Source organism: Tetranychus urticae, chromosome 2, assembly GCF_039701765.1.
Source record: "Tetranychus urticae isolate SD_2017Ah chromosome 2, NJAU_TeUrti_SD_1.0, whole genome shotgun sequence".
Lineage (NCBI taxonomy): Eukaryota > Metazoa > Arthropoda > Arachnida > Trombidiformes > Tetranychidae > Tetranychus > Tetranychus urticae.
Genome location: NC_142959.1, coordinates 26,366,323 through 26,387,328, shown reverse-complemented (window position 1 = coordinate 26,387,328; position 21,006 = coordinate 26,366,323). Strand labels below are relative to the sequence as shown.

Sequence of the window (21,006 nt, the reverse complement as noted above, 5' to 3'; positions counted from 1 at the left end):
AATGTTGAATATCAGCTCAGCCGTTTCGAATAATCAGTCGATTAGAATGCAGAGTAAGAATATGAGTGTTGAATCAGTCATTAACACCTTTGATTGAAACGCATTTATAAAGGATTTATAAACCAATTTGAGATATTACAGTACAAGTTGCATAAAAAAATTAGCGCCATCTTTCTTTATATTATGGATGCACCATACGTGAAACTGCTTTATTTGTTTAGATTTGCCTAGTAAGAATCAGCTCAAGCTGTCCAATTTTAGATAACTGCAGCTACATGCCTGAATGGCTCGTTTTTAATCTCAGTTCAGCTACCTTCGTAAATAAACAAAACCAGAAACTCATTTGTAACCTATTACTAGTTAAACAAATTTTCCAGTAGTCTTTGCATTGGTAATTGTTGTCGTTGACTGAAAATAGCTACAAACATGCCTACAGGACGTCTATTGCTATTATCAAATGTTACTCGACCTAGTAAGTCCTTTTTTGGATGGTGTAAGCCAATGATCGACGATTTCATCGGTTCATCAGAATCTAAAATTTTATTCATCCCGTTTGCTGCTGTTGATCGTGATTGGGATGAATACAAAACTATGGTTGAGATTGGTTTGGGACGATCCAAGATTCAATCAATCCACGAAGTCAGAATCGAAGACATGGTTAAAGCAATCAACGAGGCTCAAGTAATTTGTATTGGAGGTGGTAACACTTTCAGTTTGCTCTATTATCTTCAAAAACATGATTTAATCGAGCCAATACGGAAAAGAGTCACTCAAGATGGTATACCTTACATTGGATGGTCAGCTGGTTCTAATGTTGCCTGTCCTGATATTGGAACCACAAATGATATGCCCATTATCTGGCCTTCTAATGATAAAGCCTTAGATCTCTTCCCCTACAATATAAATCCACATTTTACTGAGAAAAATATTCCAAATCATGGAGGAGAATCAAGGGTTAAAAGATTAAACCAAGCTTTTATAATGAAAAAAAGGTCAATCATTGCTCTTCCAGAAGGAACTGGTATAAGAGTTGAAGGTGATAAATTTCAATTCTTCCGTGCAGATTTTCCTCCTGAGGATCTTCCGATTATTGTTAAAGTTTGGAGTAAGACTATTATCACAGAAAGGTATGAAATTGTTGATATTCCTATGGTTAAATTGCTTTCTGATTGGATAGAATTATTCTTTTACTCATGAATTATTCAGACATATTGAACCTAAATGTTTGTCTTCATTGAGCCAAACTACACTGTTACTTTTTTGAAATGATAAAGTCTCGTAACCCAGAAACCTATGAGCTTTAAAATTCCAATTATTTTCAAAATTTGCTGTAAGAAATTATAATAAAATCATATTTTAATCAGAGTATAGCGGCTATTTCACGTATTTCTAATCAGCTGAATGTTGATGAAGCAGAGATCCAAGTCACTATTTATGGAAAGGTTGGTGCGTATTTACAGAAATGATTGTTGAGAAGCATGGATACTATAATAAATTAGAAATTTAAACAATTTAATTATGTGTCATCAACATTAGTAACATATGTAACGGATCCGATGCTTTGGATCACGTCAATTAACAACATTATGTATCTTCGTATCCGATCAACATATCAATTACTGTAGAGGAAAATAAGTGATCTTATATTATCGGAAATCATGGCTGTATCAGAAACAACTTGTCGGATATGTTTTAAACCAGGAAATTTGATTACTCCTTGTTTTTGTCGCGGTGTGTTTGCCTTTGCTCACCAATCATGTTTAAATAACTGGCTTGAGGAAACAAAATCAGAATATTGTGATATCTGTCGATTTAAGTATAAAACGATTAAGTATCCAAGAAATTTTTTTGACTGGGTCATGATGGAAGCCAAAGGAAGAGTTGATTTGATAATAACAATTGGAGTCCATTTCTTCTTATTTTACTTCTTTCTTTTTGGAGGATTCATTTGGTTCAATAGTTTAGGTAAGTAAGTTTGATTGATTATTCTTGATTATTTGCAGTGATTAACTTGTCATCCCTTTCATCGTTGTTTTGATTGCTCGCTCGATTCAATCCATTTTCTTTTCTCCCAACTCTTCTAGGTAAAATAAATTTTTCCTTGAGTCTTTTCTTATTAACATTTACATTATTTTTGAGTGGTATCACTATTTGTTCAATTTATTCATTCATTGGTGCTGAACTTACTTCGTATAAAGATTGGATCCGAAACAATTTCAAAATAACTGTGTTGAACAATCCAGATTACACGAATGAGCCACCAACACCACCAAAAAAAGTTATTAGAAGTAGTGGAGTATCCAAAGGAAGTTTAAAGCTCAACTACAAATCATCATTATCATCCGATAGCTTCTAAACGGCAATTGAACATAATTCAATGTGAATTTATTTACGAGGACGGAGAAATTAATATTATTATGAAGCAAAACACAAGAATCAAGTGACAAGAGGTTCACAAGGAGGTTGATGATCATTGAAAGTCAACAAAATCTTTTTATCTCCTTCTTTTCTCTCTTCATCTCTTCATCTCTCTCTTTTCTTCTCTTATTTTTAATTGTTTACAAGATTGCTCACTTTATTACTTTGGCTTAAATTGGTATCATTGACATGATGTGATTCTTTCAACCTTGATTCCAGGTAGAAGTATGGTTGCTATTAGATAATGATATGTGTACTTTAGAGGATAAACAATGAATGTATAGCAAAATAGTATGAAAGTTAACAAAAGGAAGCAGAATGGTCCAAATTGAGGTTTTTCATTTTCCACGTTCGATGTTGTGGAAGAACAAATTGATGGTGGTGGAGATGGTGGAGCTTGGTCAATTGACTGTGCTGTGAGATCAAATCTGACTCGAATAGGAGGCTTCCTTCCAGTTGATGTTATTGGAGATCCTGATTGTCGGCGGTATCGTTGTAACATATTATTTGGTGCAACAATAGGAGATAAATGTTCCAATGAGGTATCGATAGGATGAATAAGATTAGCCAAACTCAATCTCGTTTCAGTCAAATTGTCTTTATCAAATATTTCAGAGCATACATCAACTCCTGGAAGAGGTTTTGAGAATGTGAAATCAGTACCATAGCTCAAGATGGTTTTCATATCTTCAAAATCATTTTCTTTACGGACCATCTTTTGAGTTATTGCTTCTTTTTCTTTTCTCAAATAATCTATTTCGTCTTTCATTGCTTTGTTTGTAGATCTAAAATCCTCCAGCTCTTCTCTGAGTTCCTCATTTTTAACGATCTCGGTCTCTAAAGTTTGTTGAACATCACCAATTTCTTGTCGCAACTCATTTTCGCGTTTTTTAGCCAATTCCAGTTCTTTACGTATTTTTAATGTCTCCTCTCGGGCTTGAGAAAGCTCATCCTTAACGTCTGCTAATTGTTTTTTGTGTGAGTCTAAAGATTTATCTAGACGTCTCTGAACTTCGATGTGGTTAGCACAATTTTCCTTCAGTTCGTTAATCTCAGATTCTTTCTCTGCTCAAAATAAATAGATAATTATGATCATTAGAATTAAATTAAATTGTACATCAAAATGGTTACATGTAATAGTATAAATTTAAATAAAAATATTTACCTTCTTTGATGAGATCAATCTTTGCTTGTAGTTGTCGACATTGACTTTCTAATTGTTTCTTCTCTTCTTCAGCAATAAGTAATCGACTTTCGATTGATTTTATCTCATCGGTCAGAGTATCATTGAAGCTTTTCAATCTTACATTGAGATGTTTCAACTCTTTAACTTCTTCACTTAAATTGTCAATTAATCTTACTGGCTCCATGTGTCATATCTCACAGTAACAGATTGAGAGAAGAGAACAAAATGTAGCACAAGATCTTATAAGAGAAAATTAATTTTAGATAACAGATGATTCGAATGAAATTGTTGATTTTTTACACAAAATGTACAGTTTATCTTAACAAATTGATAGACTGGCTATAAAACTGATTGTAAATTAAAAGGTTATCTATCACAAGAGCAGATGGTTACTCTGTTGATACATAAAGTCGTCTGAAAACAGTAGATGGTTATGTTGTCAATGGAAAGTAAGGTGATTTAGCAATCAGTTGAGCAAAATAAAATGGCTTTAATAAAAAAGATATCGGTTATTGGTGAACATAGCTTAAAGAATCGTTTTCAATGTTTACATATTATGTTATCTATTTGGTTAATGATGGTTAATTAACCGCACATTTTTAAAACACTGTTCACTGGTTCAATTATTGATGATGGTCACTTACACTGGTTTAAAAATAATGGGTATAATCAATAGTTAACAAAATCAAGTTAAAGATGAACGTTTAGTTTAACTGACAATTAGATAAAAATAATAAACTTTGAATCACCCTTTTCCATCTTACAGACAAGGTAATCATCTTACCAACGGTTTTTTTGTTTAACTCTCTCTCCCTTTTCAAACATCTCAAGAGATAATCTGATTAAATGTGATTGGATACATTTGATTGGATGGCTGACTGTTAAATATTATTAATTTAAACATTTTGTTACCTCTTATTCATCAATGCTAAAGATATAACAATAAGCTTATTGTTCTGGTTAACCAGAAATCTTCTGAGAAAGGGAAAAGAGTGTAACTGATATTGGAAAATTATTTTAACAAACTGAGATCAACTAAACAAAGAGAAAGTTAATTAGCATTCAATAGACCAGATCATTCCATGTAATAAAAGAACAGGAGAAAATTGATCGGATCCTGATCAAACAATTATAGTTTCTTCATTAGGTACAAGATTCGTAATATTTAAAGGTGCAGAAATTCAAGCTAACCAATTCTTGGACAGTTTATTTGTTTCAAATTCATCAGTGATTAAACATTTTCATCGGAATTGTTAATACAGTGCAAGAAACTATAACCAAAAATTAAACCCATTTCACCAGATCTTCAGTCTAAATAAAGTAACATTTTAATCTGACATCTGGTTCATTCAATTGAACCGTCAATGTTTCTTAAAAGAGATGAATTTGATTGTTTTAAGTCCATCAGTTGAATCATGATCTGATTATTGGCGGAAATTTCAAATCAATTGACAAAAAATAAATAATGAAGCAAAATTTCCAATAATTTTTCCCTTAATTTACCAATGCCAATGAATAAACTTGATTGTCACAAATGTCTAAAAATGCCTAAAAAAGTAAATTTTGACAATTTTCTGCTTTTACTTTGTCTTAGAAACGAAATTAACATTCAATTCAATTCATTAGATGTTATCATTTCAACTATTGCCTTCTCTTTGATCAAAATTTTAATTTTTTAGTTTATTTCTGTTAATGGTAACTAAGGTTTGATTGGGAATTTCCATGAGATTCAATGGCGATGTTAATAACACTGATATTGAGTTTCATTACCTTTGGCTAAATTGATCATCTTGTCTTTTTTTTTCATCTTCAAATGAAATAACAAGAAATCATGTAAACATAATAACAACAACAAGAATTGACAAGATGATTAATTAATGAAAGTTTCCATCAACAAGCCTTGAGCCTGTGTTAAATTACCTTTCAATTTCATTGAATAAAGAAATTCCCTTTACAGTAAACCCATTTACAACTGACCATCGACCTCTTCATAGGTACGCCTTGGGTCAAACCATTGAATCCAGTTACTAGGCTCCACAATATTCTGACGGTTCATCTTTCCACGATTGTTAGCGAAATTTCAACCTATTGTTAAGATATGGTGTAAAGGCTTAAAAAAAGAGCTTTCAGAAGCTAAAAATGCTCTTATTCTGAGATTTTTGGCGAACAATGTTTTTGTTTGCTTAAAAGATGAAATATCATCTCATCAGGAATACACAGTATTTCAAATGTCAAAGAAATGTTAATGGAAAACTTGGCGTTTAAGAACCGCCTTGCTAATACCTGTTCCTTATTGACGTCAAAATTGAATCGCCTAAGGTTGAAATTGAGTAGAAACATGCTGATGAATATGAACGAATAAGAAGAAGCAAACATTTCAATTTTACATCTTTCACTTTCACTTTGAATCACTGTGAAGATAACTTTAAAATCGTCTCAAGGTTTGGGTCAGTCAATATACATCAATTGATCTCATCGAACGTTAAAAACGTCTAAAATAGTTCAAACTAAAATACCATTTTTTACAATTATTTTATCTATTTGATTAAACTAAAAACAACAATGCAATACCTATTAATTGCTGCTATTTTAATCGTTTCATTTGGTGAGTTTAAATTCAATTTCTTGTCCGTCTTTTTGTTTCCAATTCAATTATGGATTTCCATTCAGGATCATTGTGTAAAGGCCAACTGATAAACTAATGCCATTTATTAACCATTTCAGGTTCCCAGACAATCAATGGCCAAACTGCTTCATGTCACATGAGAGAGCTCGATCTTTGTACAGCAACTTTATTGGTTTTCACCCAGAACTCTCAAGGTAAGCTAATTTTTGGACATTATAATGACTGAATTCGCATGTAAAAAATCCACCAGAAAAGTTTAGTTAGTGTCATCTGAAGTTAACTTTAAATTGTAAGACTTGGATAAACTGGTGATGACTTTGAAGTCACAATGGTTGTTGTTTCCATCCTTATTAGTTTCTTTGTTAAATGTATCAACAAATGAGGCCGACAGCTTCTTTAAGGCTTATTTGATCATTGGTCCATAACTGCGAACCATTGAGATTTAATCGACTCAAGGTTAGTGTTAGGCAGACTACTTGGTTCAAGTTTATTGCAAAAAATGAACGTGTATTAATAAACCCAAACTGGTTTGTTATTCAATATTGAACAATATATCAACACGATCAAATCTTTGAAGGGGAAATTGTATTATCAATAACTGATTAGAGATTTCCGTTGAAAGTAATTGTTTGTAAATCGATTCACTGGAAACTGATGAAACAAAGAAAATTTGAATTACTAAACAGTTAAAAAAAGTGAAACAATTTAAATTACGTTACTTACTTTATGTCCTTTTTGCTGGCAGGAATACAAGGAACTGAAGCTGAAATTGAACGACAATGTGGTTACATTAGAGAGGCTTCATCATGTCGCCATAACTATACCAGACGATGTATCTCGCCATTGCAACGGGAATTAGTAGATTTCATTGCTGAAGGAGGTAAAAGTCTTGCAGATGAATTTTGTACTCCAGGAACAGAGATACGAGCTGAATATAAAAAACATGCTAAATGTTTGAGTGAAGCTCGATCTCAATCAAAACAATGCACCAAGGATTTACAGCGATCCCTTGAGGAAGTATCACAAACTACTTGGGATAATCGAGTAGCTATGGCGTGTTGTGGTTACAACCGATTCCAAGATTGTGTCACTGTTTCAATTACAAATAGATGTGGTGAGGCTGCCCTTGATTTGAGTCGTAAAATAGTTCGACTATCTTCATCTCGATTACCTGAGTTCTTATGTCAATCCTATCCATCTACAAGTGCCAAATGTGGAGAAATTTTGCCACCCGCAGGAACTGAACCTCTTGGTGTTCGTTCAAATAGTGTTTTATCCCGAATCTTTTCAAGTTACACTGGAAATTGAAACCCAAAATAATTTGTATTTAATTAATGACAACCTCTTTGCAATAATTTACCATTAAAATGGTTGAAACTTGAAGATAATGTAATTCAATTGAGTTACTCTTGTATTAGTAAACGAATTGAAATTGATATTTCTTGTTAATAAAAAATCTTGATAAAAACCGTTTATCATGAAATATTTTAGATGCTCGTTGTGATAATAACTTTTGATCGATGTTGAGTGATTGAAATAATTTTATTGATATTTATAACTTAGATGTAAAAATTGAACGCTAAGATTCGATAATTTTGATATTTAATTTTTTCTCGTCCAAAAATGATGTCAAAAACAGATTCTGCTGAATATTTGTTCCAACGCCTCTTCGTCAATTCATTTTATCATAGATTTTATCCATTTGTTAGATAATAGTTTTGAATCCATGATCAATAATGTGATTATTACAGGCTCTCTCCAAATCTTCCAGGAAACGGTTAAATGTTGATTCATTGAACTTGTTGGATTCAACAAGATTGGCAAAAGCATACATGAATTTCATTCCATGAGTGTGGATACCCAAGTTAAGACAACTTGACTGGAACTTTTTGGCTACTTTTGAGTATTTATAATGATCAACTAATGGTAGTCGAGTTGACATAACTTGTTGGACATCTGAACAGTAACCATTTGAACAAAGTTGAGAAATGATCTTTTTAATACCTGATTCAAGGAATCGTCGACCAGCAATCAAAGTATGTAATTTTTTAGCATGAACAGCGGCCTTAGCAGCATCCTTTGTACGCTTTAGTTTACGTTTGAGCATCACTAAAGGTATGTCTCTAGCGTTTACAGAATCTTCTGAATTTTCTAGAGCGTCAATCTTACTCGAAGCCTTTTCACCCAAGAATTGACCAACTTCTAGACTGGCCAAAGACTTTTGACCGAATTGTTGTGGCTGTGAATTTGGAGTGCGTTTCACTACATATTGAAATTGTTGTTCCAAGGTTTCTTTGGTTATGTCATGAGAGTCAGAGTCTTCAAGCCAAGCAACTGAATATTCATCACCAAGACAGGGATAAATTTCAGGGTCTTCACAATAAGTCGGAGAGCTTGGTTCTGTAGAGTTGGCAGCAGTAGTAGCGTAAATGTTTATGTTATTGGGTAAAATGTTTTCAAACATTGAACCAGATTCACAAGCTTCCAAATAAAATACAAGTTTGTGATACATTTTATTGTCATGCATGTAGACTAAAGCTTCGTTCAAATCATGTGAAGAAAGTGTATCAGATGGGAAATAAACAAGACCGGCAGCTCCGTGATCAGCAAAATAGATGAAAACATGGTCATTGGGTCCAGAAGTGAGGACTTTCTTACCCTTGGCAGCAAGAGCCTTGTCACCTTTGAGTACGCCAAGGAAGTTTTCAGGAGTTACTTCATCACCAGTGTAATCTTTTACTACACCAGCATAAACATCAGAGCCATTAGGAGCATTGAATATTTTACCAGGGTAAGGATTTTCAGGATCATTGGCGATATCATCGTACATCATGACAATAATGTTTTCGGCAGGAACACCATGATTCCTCAAGACATGATAGGCATGGCAAACATCGGCTTGATGACGATAATTGTCGAATCCATTTGACCCAGCAACCAGGACAGCTTGGATATTGTAACCAGCATTTGACTTGGAATCCAACAAATCAGCCAAAGGAGTTGAAGCTGAAAGGGTGAAAAGGATTGAGAAAATGGTTAATAATGAAAACATTATTCTGGTTTGGTGTTTGGTACTGTTTATGAAAAATTGATTGGATTGGTGGATCTCTGTCATTTTTATATTCAATTTCATAGCTTATCCAGTCATACAATCCAAATCAGCATATTGTTGTATTGTTCCCTTTAAGTTCCAAGAAACAAAATCAAGTGATTTTAGCTCGACTCTTCTATTCTTAACTATTAATAGGAAAATTAGTCATGTAATCATTTCAATTAAAAGGAAATGAGCAATCGGTCTAAGCTCTATTTTTTTTCCAAATTTCAAGAGAATTTTTCTTCTTTTGTTTTATGAAACAATTTGTCTATTCGTTATGTTATCAGATATCGTATACTCTGGAAAGTTTTTAATGTAATATTTGTGATGATGAGAAATAAACTCGCAAAATGTCCCTCAGTTAACTCTGAAAATCAAAGTTACTAACTAATGGATGGAAAAACTTTGACATTCGTGTTAAGCGACTTGTGGAGTTTATATGAACACGCATTTTCATGTAGCTTGCTATATGAAATAGCATTGGCTTGCTACTAAAAATATACAATTAACACAATTTTAACATTTGCAAAAATTGACAAAAAAAGGTTGAAAATCAATTTCTCTCGAATTTAGACTTTGTTCGTTTGTAGGAAAATAAAAACTGAGTCTATTTGTGTGATTTAAAGATTTCTCTGATAAACAGTTTTCGAGAAAATGGCGTTCGAATTCGAAACTTCAAAAGCTTTTTGTTCATTTATGGAAAAAGATTTTTCCATGAAACTCATTTCCCTTAATGTAAATTTTAATGGTAAACCAGAAAATGGACTTTATTACACGAAATTAAGTTTTGTGTCTCTATAAATCCGATTAGTTCGATTTTCGTTTGAATCGACATATTTCTGTGACCGTTAGATTAAGCAAGCGGAAACTTATTATTGATCGATAAAAATTGTTTGTATACATCATGGATTGAATCCTTTTTTCAATTTATCAACGGTTCTCTTGATTTTGGCCATTGGCCTTAAAACTTTGAACCTCCATATTTCGAGAATGGCATCACCTAAAATCATCATTCTTTGATCTAACATTAGATTTTATTATGAACTATGATATATTGAAATAGTAAATTATTCAAGATCTTAATAAAAAAGTTATAGCATTGCATTTCTCATGTTGTCCGATTTAAGACTTGATTTATAAAGTTAAATGGTTACTGGACACAAATCTTAATTGTTAAAAAAATATTCATTTTTAACTGTATTTAGTCATATCATAATATAACCCATATATAAACCTAATTTTAGATCAAAGAATGATGATTTTAGGTGATGCCATTCTCGAAATATGGAGGTTCAAAGTTTTAAGGCCAATGGCCAAAATCAAGAGAACCGTTGATAAATTGAAAAAAGGATTCAATCCATGATGTGTGCAAACAATTTTTATCGATCAATAATAAGTTTCCGCTTGCTTACTCTAACGGTCACAGAAATATGTCGATTCAAACGAAAATCGAACTAATCGGATTTATAGAGACACAAAACTTTATTTCGTGTAATAAAGTCCATTTTCTGGTTTACCATTAAAATTTACATTAAGGGAAATGAGTTTCATGAAAAAATCTGCTTCCATAAACGAACAAAAGGCGATCGAAGTCTCAACTTTGACCTCGATTTCCTCGAAAATTGCCAATCGGATGGATTATTCAATAGTATCAATAGGTTCAGTTTTCATTTCCTTACAAACCCAGTAAGTCTGAACTCTTTACTCAAATGTTCAAGACTTTGGCAGCATTCTTTGCATTTCATTTGTAAGTTTAACCAGAAAATTGGTTTATTTACCAAGAAATGGGTTAATATGAGTTTGTTTTGTTGAATAAGTTGTTACTGGTGCATTTACAACCCAAAAATTAAGACCCAAATGCGCTATCGGAAAGTTATTAAAGTGAATTGAATTATTAATTAGTAAAGAATCAAATTGGTGAAAGAATGATGACTGTAAGGGCTACCAAACTCGAAATATTGAGGCAGAAAGTTTTAAGGCCAATGGTCGAAATCAAGAGAACTGCTAATAAATTGATAAAATTGTTCAATCCATGATATAAGCCAACAATTTTTATGAAAAAATAGAAAGTTTCAGCTCGCTAACTCTCACGGTCATAGAAAAAGATCCGTTCAACTGAAAATCGAACTTATCTATTTTACTGAAGATAGAAAATTTTATTCACCAAAATAAATACATTTTCTGGTTGGCCATTCAAATGTACATCAGTAAAATTAGTTTCATGAAGAAGTCTGCTTCGTTAAATGAACAAAAGGCGATCGAAGTTTCAACTCTGAACTCGATTTTCTCGAAAACTGTGCCTCAGAGAAATTTTTAAATCACACAAATGGATTCAGGTTTTATGTCCGTACAAACCAACAGAGTCTAAATTTGAAAGAAATTGATTTTTACCGTTTTTATTCATTTTTGTCAATCTGTGCTTGAATGTGAAAATTGTTTTGATTGTGTCTTTTTAGTAACAACAATTGTATTGCGTATGTTATCAGGATAAGTTATTCGCTAAGTCGGGGGTTGCTAAGTTACTATTAGTCTTGTGTTATAAAAAACAGCTCATTATTATCAAATGACATTTAGCGTTATACTTAATTTCTGATCAATTGGCTCGCTTCTTACCCAAGCAGGACATGGATCCGTTTTCACTTTACTCCGAAGGACCTCCGCCATTCTCAGGATACTCTGTTAGAGCATCGACAAAAGCTGAACAGTTCAGGCAACTTTACTTTGATGCGAGGCCAAGGTTTGGTGAAAAATAGATTGCTTAGTGTGAATCATAATCTCGAGTTTCATCAGAAAATTAATGAAATCTCAATCTCAACAATGATTGAAAATTTATTGACTCAACTTTTGTAATGCTTAATTAAAGATTATCCAAGAAATAAGATTTAATCACCCAAACTTTATTATGTATTGTTAATATTTCATCCGAGTATCAACACATCTTTACTCAGACTCAAAATAAAATCAATTCAGTTTAATACAATCAAATATCACTTTTCTGTTTTCAATGCAATCCCATAATAATATTTCCAGATAATAATGTTAATATAACTTTGTTTTGGGAAGTGAAATCATTTCGCGGAAATGATTGATGAACATAAACGATTGATCATTTTTTGTGATAGCTCGATATTTATCTTGTTTCATGAAACAACTCGTCCTTTCATCATGTTGTCAGATATCGTATACTCTGGATAGTTATGAATTTAATATTTTCTTAAGGTGAGCAATTAACTCGCAAAATGATCTCTTAGGTTAATTTTAAAAATTTAAGTTACCACGAGCAACATAGAATAAGTGCAAAAACATTGACATCGGTCACAGACTTGGTGCGTTTTGGTGGACACACATTTTCACACCTATGTAGCATTGTATCGCGTATAATATTGTGAGGTTAATAGATGCTTCATTTATTCAGGATAGTTTTTATTCATTTACCTTACTCTTAACTTAAAAAATCATAAGATCTAATCATCCAATTGTTAATATTAATATTTGATCGGAACCTCTGTTAGTATTAACACACCTTTTCTCAAAGTCAAAATAAAATCAATTCAGTTCAATACAATCAAATCGTATATAATGAAGGTTTTTAGATGCTCTATTGTGATAATAAATTTTGATTACCGTTGAGTAATTGAAATAGTTTTTTAATATTTATTGCTTGGATGGAAAAATTTAACGTTAACATTTGCTCATTTTTCTCATCCAATGGTGATAGCAAAAAAAACAGATTTGCTGAACACTTGTTCCAACGCCTCTCGTTGTTAATTCATTTTATCATAGATTTTATCCATTTTTTCATTTAGACAATAGCTTTGAATCCATGGTCAACGATGTGATTGTTACAAGCTCGTTCCAAATCTTCCAAGAAACGGTTCAATGTTGAATCATTGAAGTTGTTGGATTCAACAAGATTGGCAAAAGCATACATGAATTTCATTCCATGAGTGTGGATACCCAAGTTAAGGCAACTTGATTGGAACTTTTTGGCTACTTTTGAGTATGTTGAATGATGGACTAATGGTCGTCGAGTTGACATGACTTGCTTGGCATCTGAACAGTAACCATCGGAGCAGAGTTGAGAGACGATCTTTTTGATGCCTGATTCAAGGAATCGTCGACCAGCAATCAAAGTATGTAATTTTTTAGCATGAACAGCAGCTTCAGCGGCATCATTTGTTCGCTTTATTTTACGCTTAAGCATCACTAAAGGAATATCTCTAGCGTTTACGGAACTTTTTGGATGTCTTCTTTGAGAGCGAATCTTACCAGCCTTTTCACCTTGGAATTGACTAACATCTAGACTGGCCAAAGACTTTTGACCAAATTCTTGTGGATGTGAGCTCGGAGTGTGTTTCACAACATCTGTGAATTGTTGTTCCAATGTTTCTTTGGTTATGTCATGAGAGTCAGAGTCTTCAAGCCAAGCAACTGAATATTCATCACCAAGACAGGTACCAATTTTTTCGTCATCACAATAACATCCATAACTTGATTCTTCAGAGTTGGCAGCAGTAGTAGCGTAAATGTTTATGTTACTGGGTAAAATGTTTTCAAACATTGAACCAGATTCACAAGCTTCCAAATAAAATGTAAGTTTACCATACAACTTATTGTCATGCATGTAGACCAAAGCTTTGTTCAAATCATCTGAAGAAAGGGTGTCAGATGGGAAACCAACAAGGCCAACAGCTCCGTGATCAGCGTAGTAAATGAAAACATGGTCATTGGGTCCAGAAGTGAGTACTTTCTTACCCTTTGCAGCAAGAGCCTTGTCACCTTTGAGTACACCAAGGAAGTTTGCAGGAGTTACTTCATCACCAGTGTAATCTTTTGATACACCAGCATAGACATCAGAGCCATTAGGAGCATTGAATATTTTACCAGGGTAAGGATTCTCAGGATCATTGGCGATATCGTCGTACATCATGACAATAATGTTTTCGGCAGGAACACCATGATTTCTTAGGACCTGATAGGCATGGCAAACATCGGCTTGATGACGATAGTTGTAGTATTCATTTGACCCAGCAACCAATACAGCTTGGATATTGAAACCAGCATTTGACTTTGAATCCAACAAATCAGCCAAAGGAGTTGAAGCTGAAAGGGCGAAAAGGATTGGGAAAATGGCTAAGAATGAAAACATTATTCTGGTTTGATGTTTGTTACTGTTTGATGGAAAATTGATTGAATTGGTGAATCTCTTTCATTTTTATATTGAATTTCATAGCTTATCCAGTCATACAATTCAACTCTTCACATTTAACTCGTGTTACAAACAATCCAACCCACTATTATCAAATGACATTTATTGTTATGATCAATATCTGATCAATTAATTGTATTTTTGATATGAAGTTAACTTTGATTGAATGGACTGCGTTAATGTTACCTCATTCAACAATATTCCAGATCTGATTGTGCATCTCAATCAAAATAATCATTACCGGTTTTTTGTTTGAAATGAAACATTTATCAAATAGATTATGTCAAAACTCATCAGGAACGTGCTGAATCAGCATATTTTTTTATTATTCCCTTTAGGTTCCCAGGTACGAAAACATGTGATTTTTGTTCAATTCCTCAATTCTTAGACCTAAGAACAGAACACGAAGGTACTACATGTAATTATTCAATACAAAGGTACAGAGCAATTGATCTAAGCTCTGTTTTGTTGCCAATTTTTAGCATACTAGCATTTTTATTTTTTATGTTTTGTAATAAGTCCATTCATTATCGGACATCGTAGACTCTGGATGTAATATATTAGGTAACCAAGTATGTAATTAAAGTAAAGCAGTAAACATCCTAAAACAATTAATTTCTTGCAATTAGCAATTTAATCTTGGTGAGAATCTGTTCTGACTAACTAATTAAGGCATGATTCACTCTAATTACATACTTGGCTGTTTAATATGTAATATTTTTCGAGGCTGAACTCGCAGCATGATCTGTGAACTCGATTCTGAAAATTAAAGTTGTAAAATGAGTAACGAAGAGTAAGTGCGAAATCGACGATTTGCAGGTTAAGCGACTTTTATCGACACACATTTTCAACGCATGCTATTGTATTGTATTGCGTATGTTATCAGGTTAATAAATTATGCAGATTAATTGTTACTCATTTTCCTGAGTCTTGTGATATGTTGCAGGGGTATTTGTTGATTCAGAGGCTAGGTGTGAATCTATTCAATTATTTCATATTATTTTCAATTGTCATCAATCAGTTTAAACAGAAAATCAGAAAATGAGTTTAAACTCTTTAATCAGCAGTTTAATGAAACAACAAACTCCAATTACTACACAAAAACTGTCGATTATGATTTTCACATAAGTTGACTTTTTAATGTCCTAAACTTACCCGGTCTCCACTCTTACAACTCTTGTAACTCGAAAGTCAAAGTTTTTGGAGGCAAACAAAAAATTAAACATTTGAATTATGTAACTAATCCTTGAGTTCCCATTTCTTAAGCAGCGCTAACTTTTAGATGATAATATTTTGTGCTTAGATAAAACTTTCGTAATTTCAAATACATTTAGGTGAAAATGCGCTAATCTTGATTATTTCGAGTGTATTGATTGTGGTGAAAAACCTAAATGATAAGAAAGTGTGTGATCAATGATTATCTTAAGATTTTTCTGTATAAATTGAGTCTATTTTCAATTCTTGAATGACATTAATTGGAAATGATGACTGTAACTGTTAAAATGTATAAATATTATTTTTAAGTTAATTTTCACCAGTATTCAAATTTCGCCCCACAGAAAGATTGGATATTGAATGATCTAATAAAATGAAATCTAAATATCGAGTCTTTTTATCTTCAATCGATGCGTAAGTTACTTCAATTTTTTATTGTGTTAATAAATTAATGTCAAAATACCAACTAATCCATTATTACTTACAGATTTGGTCACATCAATTGTACATTGGGCTTTGGTGAGCTTCTTGCCCAAGCAGGACATGAAGTAACATTTGTGAACCGTTCATATCTCTCTAAGCTGGCTGAAAAACATGGTTTCAACTTTATTCCCTTTGATGAATCATTTTTCAGCAAATTGTCTTCAAAGCCCTTTGAAAATTGGGTTGAAACCAATTTGGATAAATTCCGTTCAGATGCCTTGACACGTTATTCGAACTGGTCTGATCAGGATAAAGAATTGTTTGCAATCATAACTGATTCCTACGAGCCTACTAATAAAGCTCTTGAAAAGGTATTGAAAGAACATCATGATTCGTTTGATATTTTCATTGGTGATTTTGTCACTCGTTACCCAGCTTTATACCAATCAACCAAACCTTTCATACCGCTATATTCAATGAATCCTTTATCACTTTACCCTGGAGGACCACCGCCATTCTCAGGATACTCTGTTAAAGTTGATCAGCAAACAGCTGAACAGTTCAGGCAACTCTACTTTGATGCGACTTCAAGGTTTTTAGAAAAACTGAATGCTTGGTGGGAATCACACATGGTACCAAGCTTGCCAAAAGAGACTAGTTTTGTTGATGAACCAAAATATTTTGGATTCTATCATTACCCTGAAGGACTTGACTATGAAGAATGTGGACCTAAAATATCCGACAAATGGATTCGAGTTGATGCAAGTATACGCCAAGCAAATGACGCCTCAGTGTTTAAAATCCCCGATTCTTTGGCAAATTTACCTGGGAAATTGATTTTCTTCTCTCTTGGTTCACTTGGATCAATCGACGTTAAATTGATGAGAAAGATGATCGATATTCTAGCCAAATCACCACATCGTTTTATTGTTTCTAAAGGACCAAGAGGTGATGAAATTGTTCTTGCACCTAATATGTGGGGACAGAATTATGTGGATCAAATCCCGATCTTGAAAGCTGTTGATATGGTAATTACTCATGGTGGTAATAACACATTTATAGAGACATTATACTTTGGCAAACCTTTGATTGTGATTCCTTTTTTCTTTGACCAATTTGATAATGCCCAACGAGTTGTCGACTGTAATATTGGTAAACGTCTGAATAGCTGGGATCTTGATACAAATTTACTTGATGCAATAGAGGAAACATTGACTAACACTGAGTTTCATCAGAAAATTAATGAAATCTCAATCTCAATGAGATCAGCTGAAAGCAAACAGAAAGCTGTAACAATGATTGAAAATTTATTGACTCAACTTGACTTAGAGAGAATCAAAAAATAAGATTTAATCATCTTTATTATTCATTGTTGATATTATTATATATTTCACCCAAACCCTTGCATTAACTCATCTTAGAATCAAAATAAAATGAATTCAATTTAATACAATCAAATATCACTAATTATCACTTTTCTGTTTTCGATACAATCTCATCACAATGTTTTCAGAGCTGTTTGTTTTGGGAAATTGAAATCATTTCACGGAAATGATTAATTTTTTTTGTAATAGCTCAATATTTATCTTATTTCATGAAATAATTCGTCCATTCATTATGTTTTCAGATATCGTATACTCTGGATAGTTATGAATTTAATATTTTCTTAAGGTGAGCAATTAACTTGCAAAATAATCGCCTGGTTTAATTTTGAAAATTAAAGTTACAACGAGCAACATAGAGAAAGTGCAAAAAATTTAACATTGTTCGCAGACTTGGTCAGTTTGAAACTTTGATATAAGCACAGCAAGCAGGCAAAGGCGCTAAAAATTTTAATTTCGAGTATGAGATCGTAGGCTGTAATGTTATAAAAGATTGCAATGAAACACCTAAAGTTCTTTTCGAAACTCTGCTGAGTCAATTACGTCCATTGTAGCTTGATTGTAAATCTCCAGTCCTGATTTAGTTGGATCAGATTTGATTAATTGTTTAATTTTCATTCGTTGATTTCGCGAAATTAAATCAGTAAGGTTAGGTGAATTATTGGTCACTATTTGCTTCAAATTTACCTCGAGATGAACAATTTTCGCAGACACAGCACCAATAACTAATTGGGCCTCTTGTTGACTTATTTCGGTAAAGAATGGCTTCATTGAACCTGATCAATGGCTTGCCCCTGTTTGAGAAAAAAGTGATTGAATTGGTGAATCTCTTTCATTTTTATATTGAATTTCATAGCTTATCGAGTCATACAATTCAACTCTTCACATTTAACTCGTGTTACAAACAAACCAGCCCATTATTATCAAATGACATTTATTGTCATGATCAATATCTGATCAATTAAAAGTATTTTTATCTAAAGTTCATCTGGCATTTAACGGACTCAAAAACTCACCAGGAACGTGCTGAATCAGCATATTTTTATTTTTATATTGTTCCCTTTAAGTTCTAAGGTACTCAATAAGTGATTTTTGTTCGAATGCTTTTGATCTTATAATCTATCTAATTACAATTGTAAATTGCACAATTTCCTAACCTTGATTATTTCTAGTGTATTGATGAAGGATAAAAACCTAAATGATAAGAAAGTGTGTGATCAATGATTATCTTAAGATTTTTCTGTATTGAGTTTATTTTCAATTCTTGAATGACATTGATTGAAAATGACGCTTTAACTGTTAAAATGTATTAATATTATTTTTGAGTTAATTTTCACCAGTATTTCAAATTTCGCCCTCAGAAAGATTGGATATTGAATGATCTAAAATGAAATCTAAATATCGAGTCTTTTTATCCTCAATCGAAGCGTAAGTTACTTTAATATTTATTGTTACAAATTATTGTCTTCATCAAAATAATAAGTCAATATTATTAATTTCCACCATTACTTACAGATTTGGTCACATCAATTGTACATTGGGTTTTGGTGAGCTTCTTGCCCAAGCAGGACATGAAGTAACGTTTGTAAACCGTTCATATCTCTCTAAACTGGCTGAAAAACATGGTTTCAACTTTATTCCCTTTGATGAATCATTTTTCAGTCACTTATCTTTAAAGCCATTTGAAAACTGGGTTGAAACCAATTTGGATAAATTCCGTGCAGATGCCTTGACACGTTATTCGAACTGGTCCGATCAGGATAAAGAATTGTTTACAATCATTACTGATTCCTACGAGCCTACTAATCAAGCGCTTGAAAAGGTTCTAAAAGAACACCATGATTCGTTTGATATTTTCATCGGCGATTTTATCACTCGTTACCCAGCTTTATACCAGTTAACTAAACCTTACATACCACTATGTTCAATGAATCCTTTATCAATTTACCCTGAAGGACCTCCGCCATTCTCAGGATACTCTGTTAAAGTTGATCAGCAAACAGCTGAACAGTTCAAGAAACTTTACTTTGATGCAACTTCAAGGTTTGGTGAAAAATTGACTCCTTGGTGGGAATCACACAAGGTACCAAGCGTCTCAAAGGAAACTTATTTTGTTGATGAACCCAAATATTTTGGATTTTATCATTACCCTGAAGGACTTGACTATACAGAATGTGGACCTAAAGTATCTGACAAATGGGTTCGAGTTGATGCAAGTATACGCCAAGCAAATGATTCCTCAGTGTTTAAAATTCCCGATTCTTTGGCGAATTTACCTGGGAAATTGATTTTCTTCTCTCTTGGTTCACTTGGATCGATTGATGTTAAATTGATGAGAAAGATGATCGATATTCTAGCCAAATCGCCACATCGTTTTATTGTTTCTAAAGGACCCAGAGGTGATGAAATTGTTCTTGCACCTAACATGTGGGGACAGAATTATGTGGATCAAATTCCGATCTTGAAAGCTGTTGATATGGTAATTACTCATGGTGGTAATAACACATTTATAGAGACATTATACTTTGGTAAACCTTTGATTGTGATTCCTTTTTTCTTTGACCAATTTGATAATGCCCAACGAGTTGTCGACTGTAATATTGGTAAACGTCTAAATAGCTGGGATCTCGATACAAATTTACTTGATGCAATAGAGGAAACATTGACTAACACCGAGTTTCAACAGAAAATCAATGAAATCTCAATCTCAATGAGATCAGCTGAAAGCAAACAGAAAGCTGTAACAATGATTGAAAATTTATTGACTCAAATTTTGAATACTTAACTTAAAGAGAATCAAGAAATAAGATTTAATCACCCAAATTTTATTATGTATCGTTAATATTTCATCCGAACCCCTATCACTATTCACACATCTTAGAATCAAAATAAAATCAATTCAGTTTAATACAATCAAATGTCACTAATTGTCACTTTTCTGTTTTTGATGCAATCACAATGTTTTCAGAGCTGTTTGTTTTGGGAAATTGAAATCATTTCACGGAAATGATTGATGAACATGAAAGATTGATTATTTTTGTGATAGCTCAATATCTATCTTATTTGTAGATTCAGCTTAATTTTCCATAGCAATAATCAATTTATTTAAACGACCAAATCAACAATCGTCACAACGGCTGCAAGTTTCTAATCGTCACTCGAAAGTGAAATTTTGCATGAGCTCATTTGCAACAACTTAACTCAATCTAATCAATCTAATCCTTTATGATTAATTAAAGTCCTGGAGTGATAATTCAGCAAATCTAAAATGACTGTAAGCAACTGACTGTAGGCAAAATAAAATCTCAAGATCTAAAATCTTTGTTTGATTTTTCTATCAAACATTCCAATTTCTTCAATTATTAAACAGATAAATTCCATTTTCTTGGTGAAATATCGACAATAAAATGGTTAAAACTGATCTGATAAATATGGAAGATTGAAATCATGAAA

At 32.7% G+C, this 21,006-nt stretch overlaps 5 protein-coding genes, 1 long non-coding RNA gene and 2 pseudogenes across 10 annotated transcripts; 4 read left to right on the top strand and 4 right to left on the bottom strand.

The window, feature by feature from the left end:
• The first annotated feature begins 58 nt into the window (after positions 1 to 58).
• Positions 59 to 1,368, top strand: LOC107360427 (uncharacterized). Its single transcript, XM_015927081.3, has one exon. It carries the CDS (start codon positions 427 to 429, stop codon positions 1,195 to 1,197), a length of 771 nt encoding a protein of 256 aa, XP_015782567.2. The 5' UTR covers positions 59 to 426; the 3' UTR covers positions 1,198 to 1,368.
• A 127-nt stretch (positions 1,369 to 1,495) lies between these two features.
• LOC107360425 (uncharacterized) lies at positions 1,496 to 3,809 on the bottom strand. 3 transcript variants are annotated; one of them, XR_016198712.1, is made up of 3 exons: positions 3,584 to 3,809; positions 2,188 to 3,483; positions 1,496 to 2,080 (listed from the first exon to the last, which is right to left on the bottom strand). XR_016198712.1 is itself a non-coding variant. In XM_025160416.2 (2 exons), the coding sequence occupies exons 1-2, from the start codon at positions 3,786 to 3,788 to the stop codon at positions 2,600 to 2,602; spliced, it is 1,089 nt and encodes a 362-aa protein (XP_025016184.1). In that variant the 5' UTR covers positions 3,789 to 3,809; the 3' UTR covers positions 1,496 to 2,599. The 3 variants fall into 3 exon arrangements, 1 of the variants encoding a protein (XP_025016184.1); XR_016198713.1 differs by having other exon boundaries at positions 1,496 to 2,077; XM_025160416.2 differs by having other exon boundaries at positions 1,496 to 3,483.
• Positions 3,810 to 5,979: 2,170 nt separating this feature from the next.
• On the bottom strand, positions 5,980 to 7,096 carry LOC107360778 (uncharacterized). Its single transcript, XR_001568374.2, has 2 exons — positions 6,954 to 7,096; positions 5,980 to 6,881 (listed from the first exon to the last, which is right to left on the bottom strand). It is a non-coding gene; the product is annotated as an uncharacterized LOC107360778 (long non-coding RNA).
• LOC107360777 (uncharacterized) lies at positions 6,009 to 7,720 on the top strand. The gene is made up of 3 exons (XM_015927499.3): positions 6,009 to 6,209; positions 6,329 to 6,424; positions 6,976 to 7,720. The coding sequence occupies exons 1-3, from the start codon at positions 6,167 to 6,169 to the stop codon at positions 7,536 to 7,538; spliced, it is 702 nt and encodes a 233-aa protein (XP_015782985.1). The 5' UTR covers positions 6,009 to 6,166; the 3' UTR covers positions 7,539 to 7,720.
• A 33-nt stretch (positions 7,721 to 7,753) lies between these two features.
• On the bottom strand, positions 7,754 to 9,349 carry LOC107360776 (legumain pseudogene; annotated as a pseudogene). Its single transcript, XR_016198710.1, has one exon. The product of XR_016198710.1 is annotated as a legumain pseudogene (transcript).
• Positions 9,350 to 12,955: 3,606 nt separating this feature from the next.
• Positions 12,956 to 14,501, bottom strand: LOC107360745 (legumain pseudogene; annotated as a pseudogene). The gene has a single exon (XR_001568365.3). The product of XR_001568365.3 is annotated as a legumain pseudogene (transcript).
• Positions 14,502 to 16,121: 1,620 nt separating this feature from the next.
• On the top strand, positions 16,122 to 17,517 carry LOC107360885 (uncharacterized UDP-glucosyltransferase YjiC-like). The gene is given in 2 exon segments (NM_001323111.1): positions 16,122 to 16,162; positions 16,236 to 17,517. Coding segments are annotated over 2 exon segments (1,323 nt in total).
• A 1,117-nt stretch (positions 17,518 to 18,634) lies between these two features.
• On the top strand, positions 18,635 to 20,471 carry LOC107360393 (uncharacterized UDP-glucosyltransferase YjiC-like). Its single transcript, XM_089267605.1, has 2 exons — positions 18,635 to 18,981; positions 19,069 to 20,471. Exons 1-2 carry the CDS (start codon positions 18,941 to 18,943, stop codon positions 20,336 to 20,338), a joined length of 1,311 nt encoding a protein of 436 aa, XP_089123731.1. The 5' UTR covers positions 18,635 to 18,940; the 3' UTR covers positions 20,339 to 20,471.
• Positions 20,472 to 21,006: the final 535 nt, after the last annotated feature.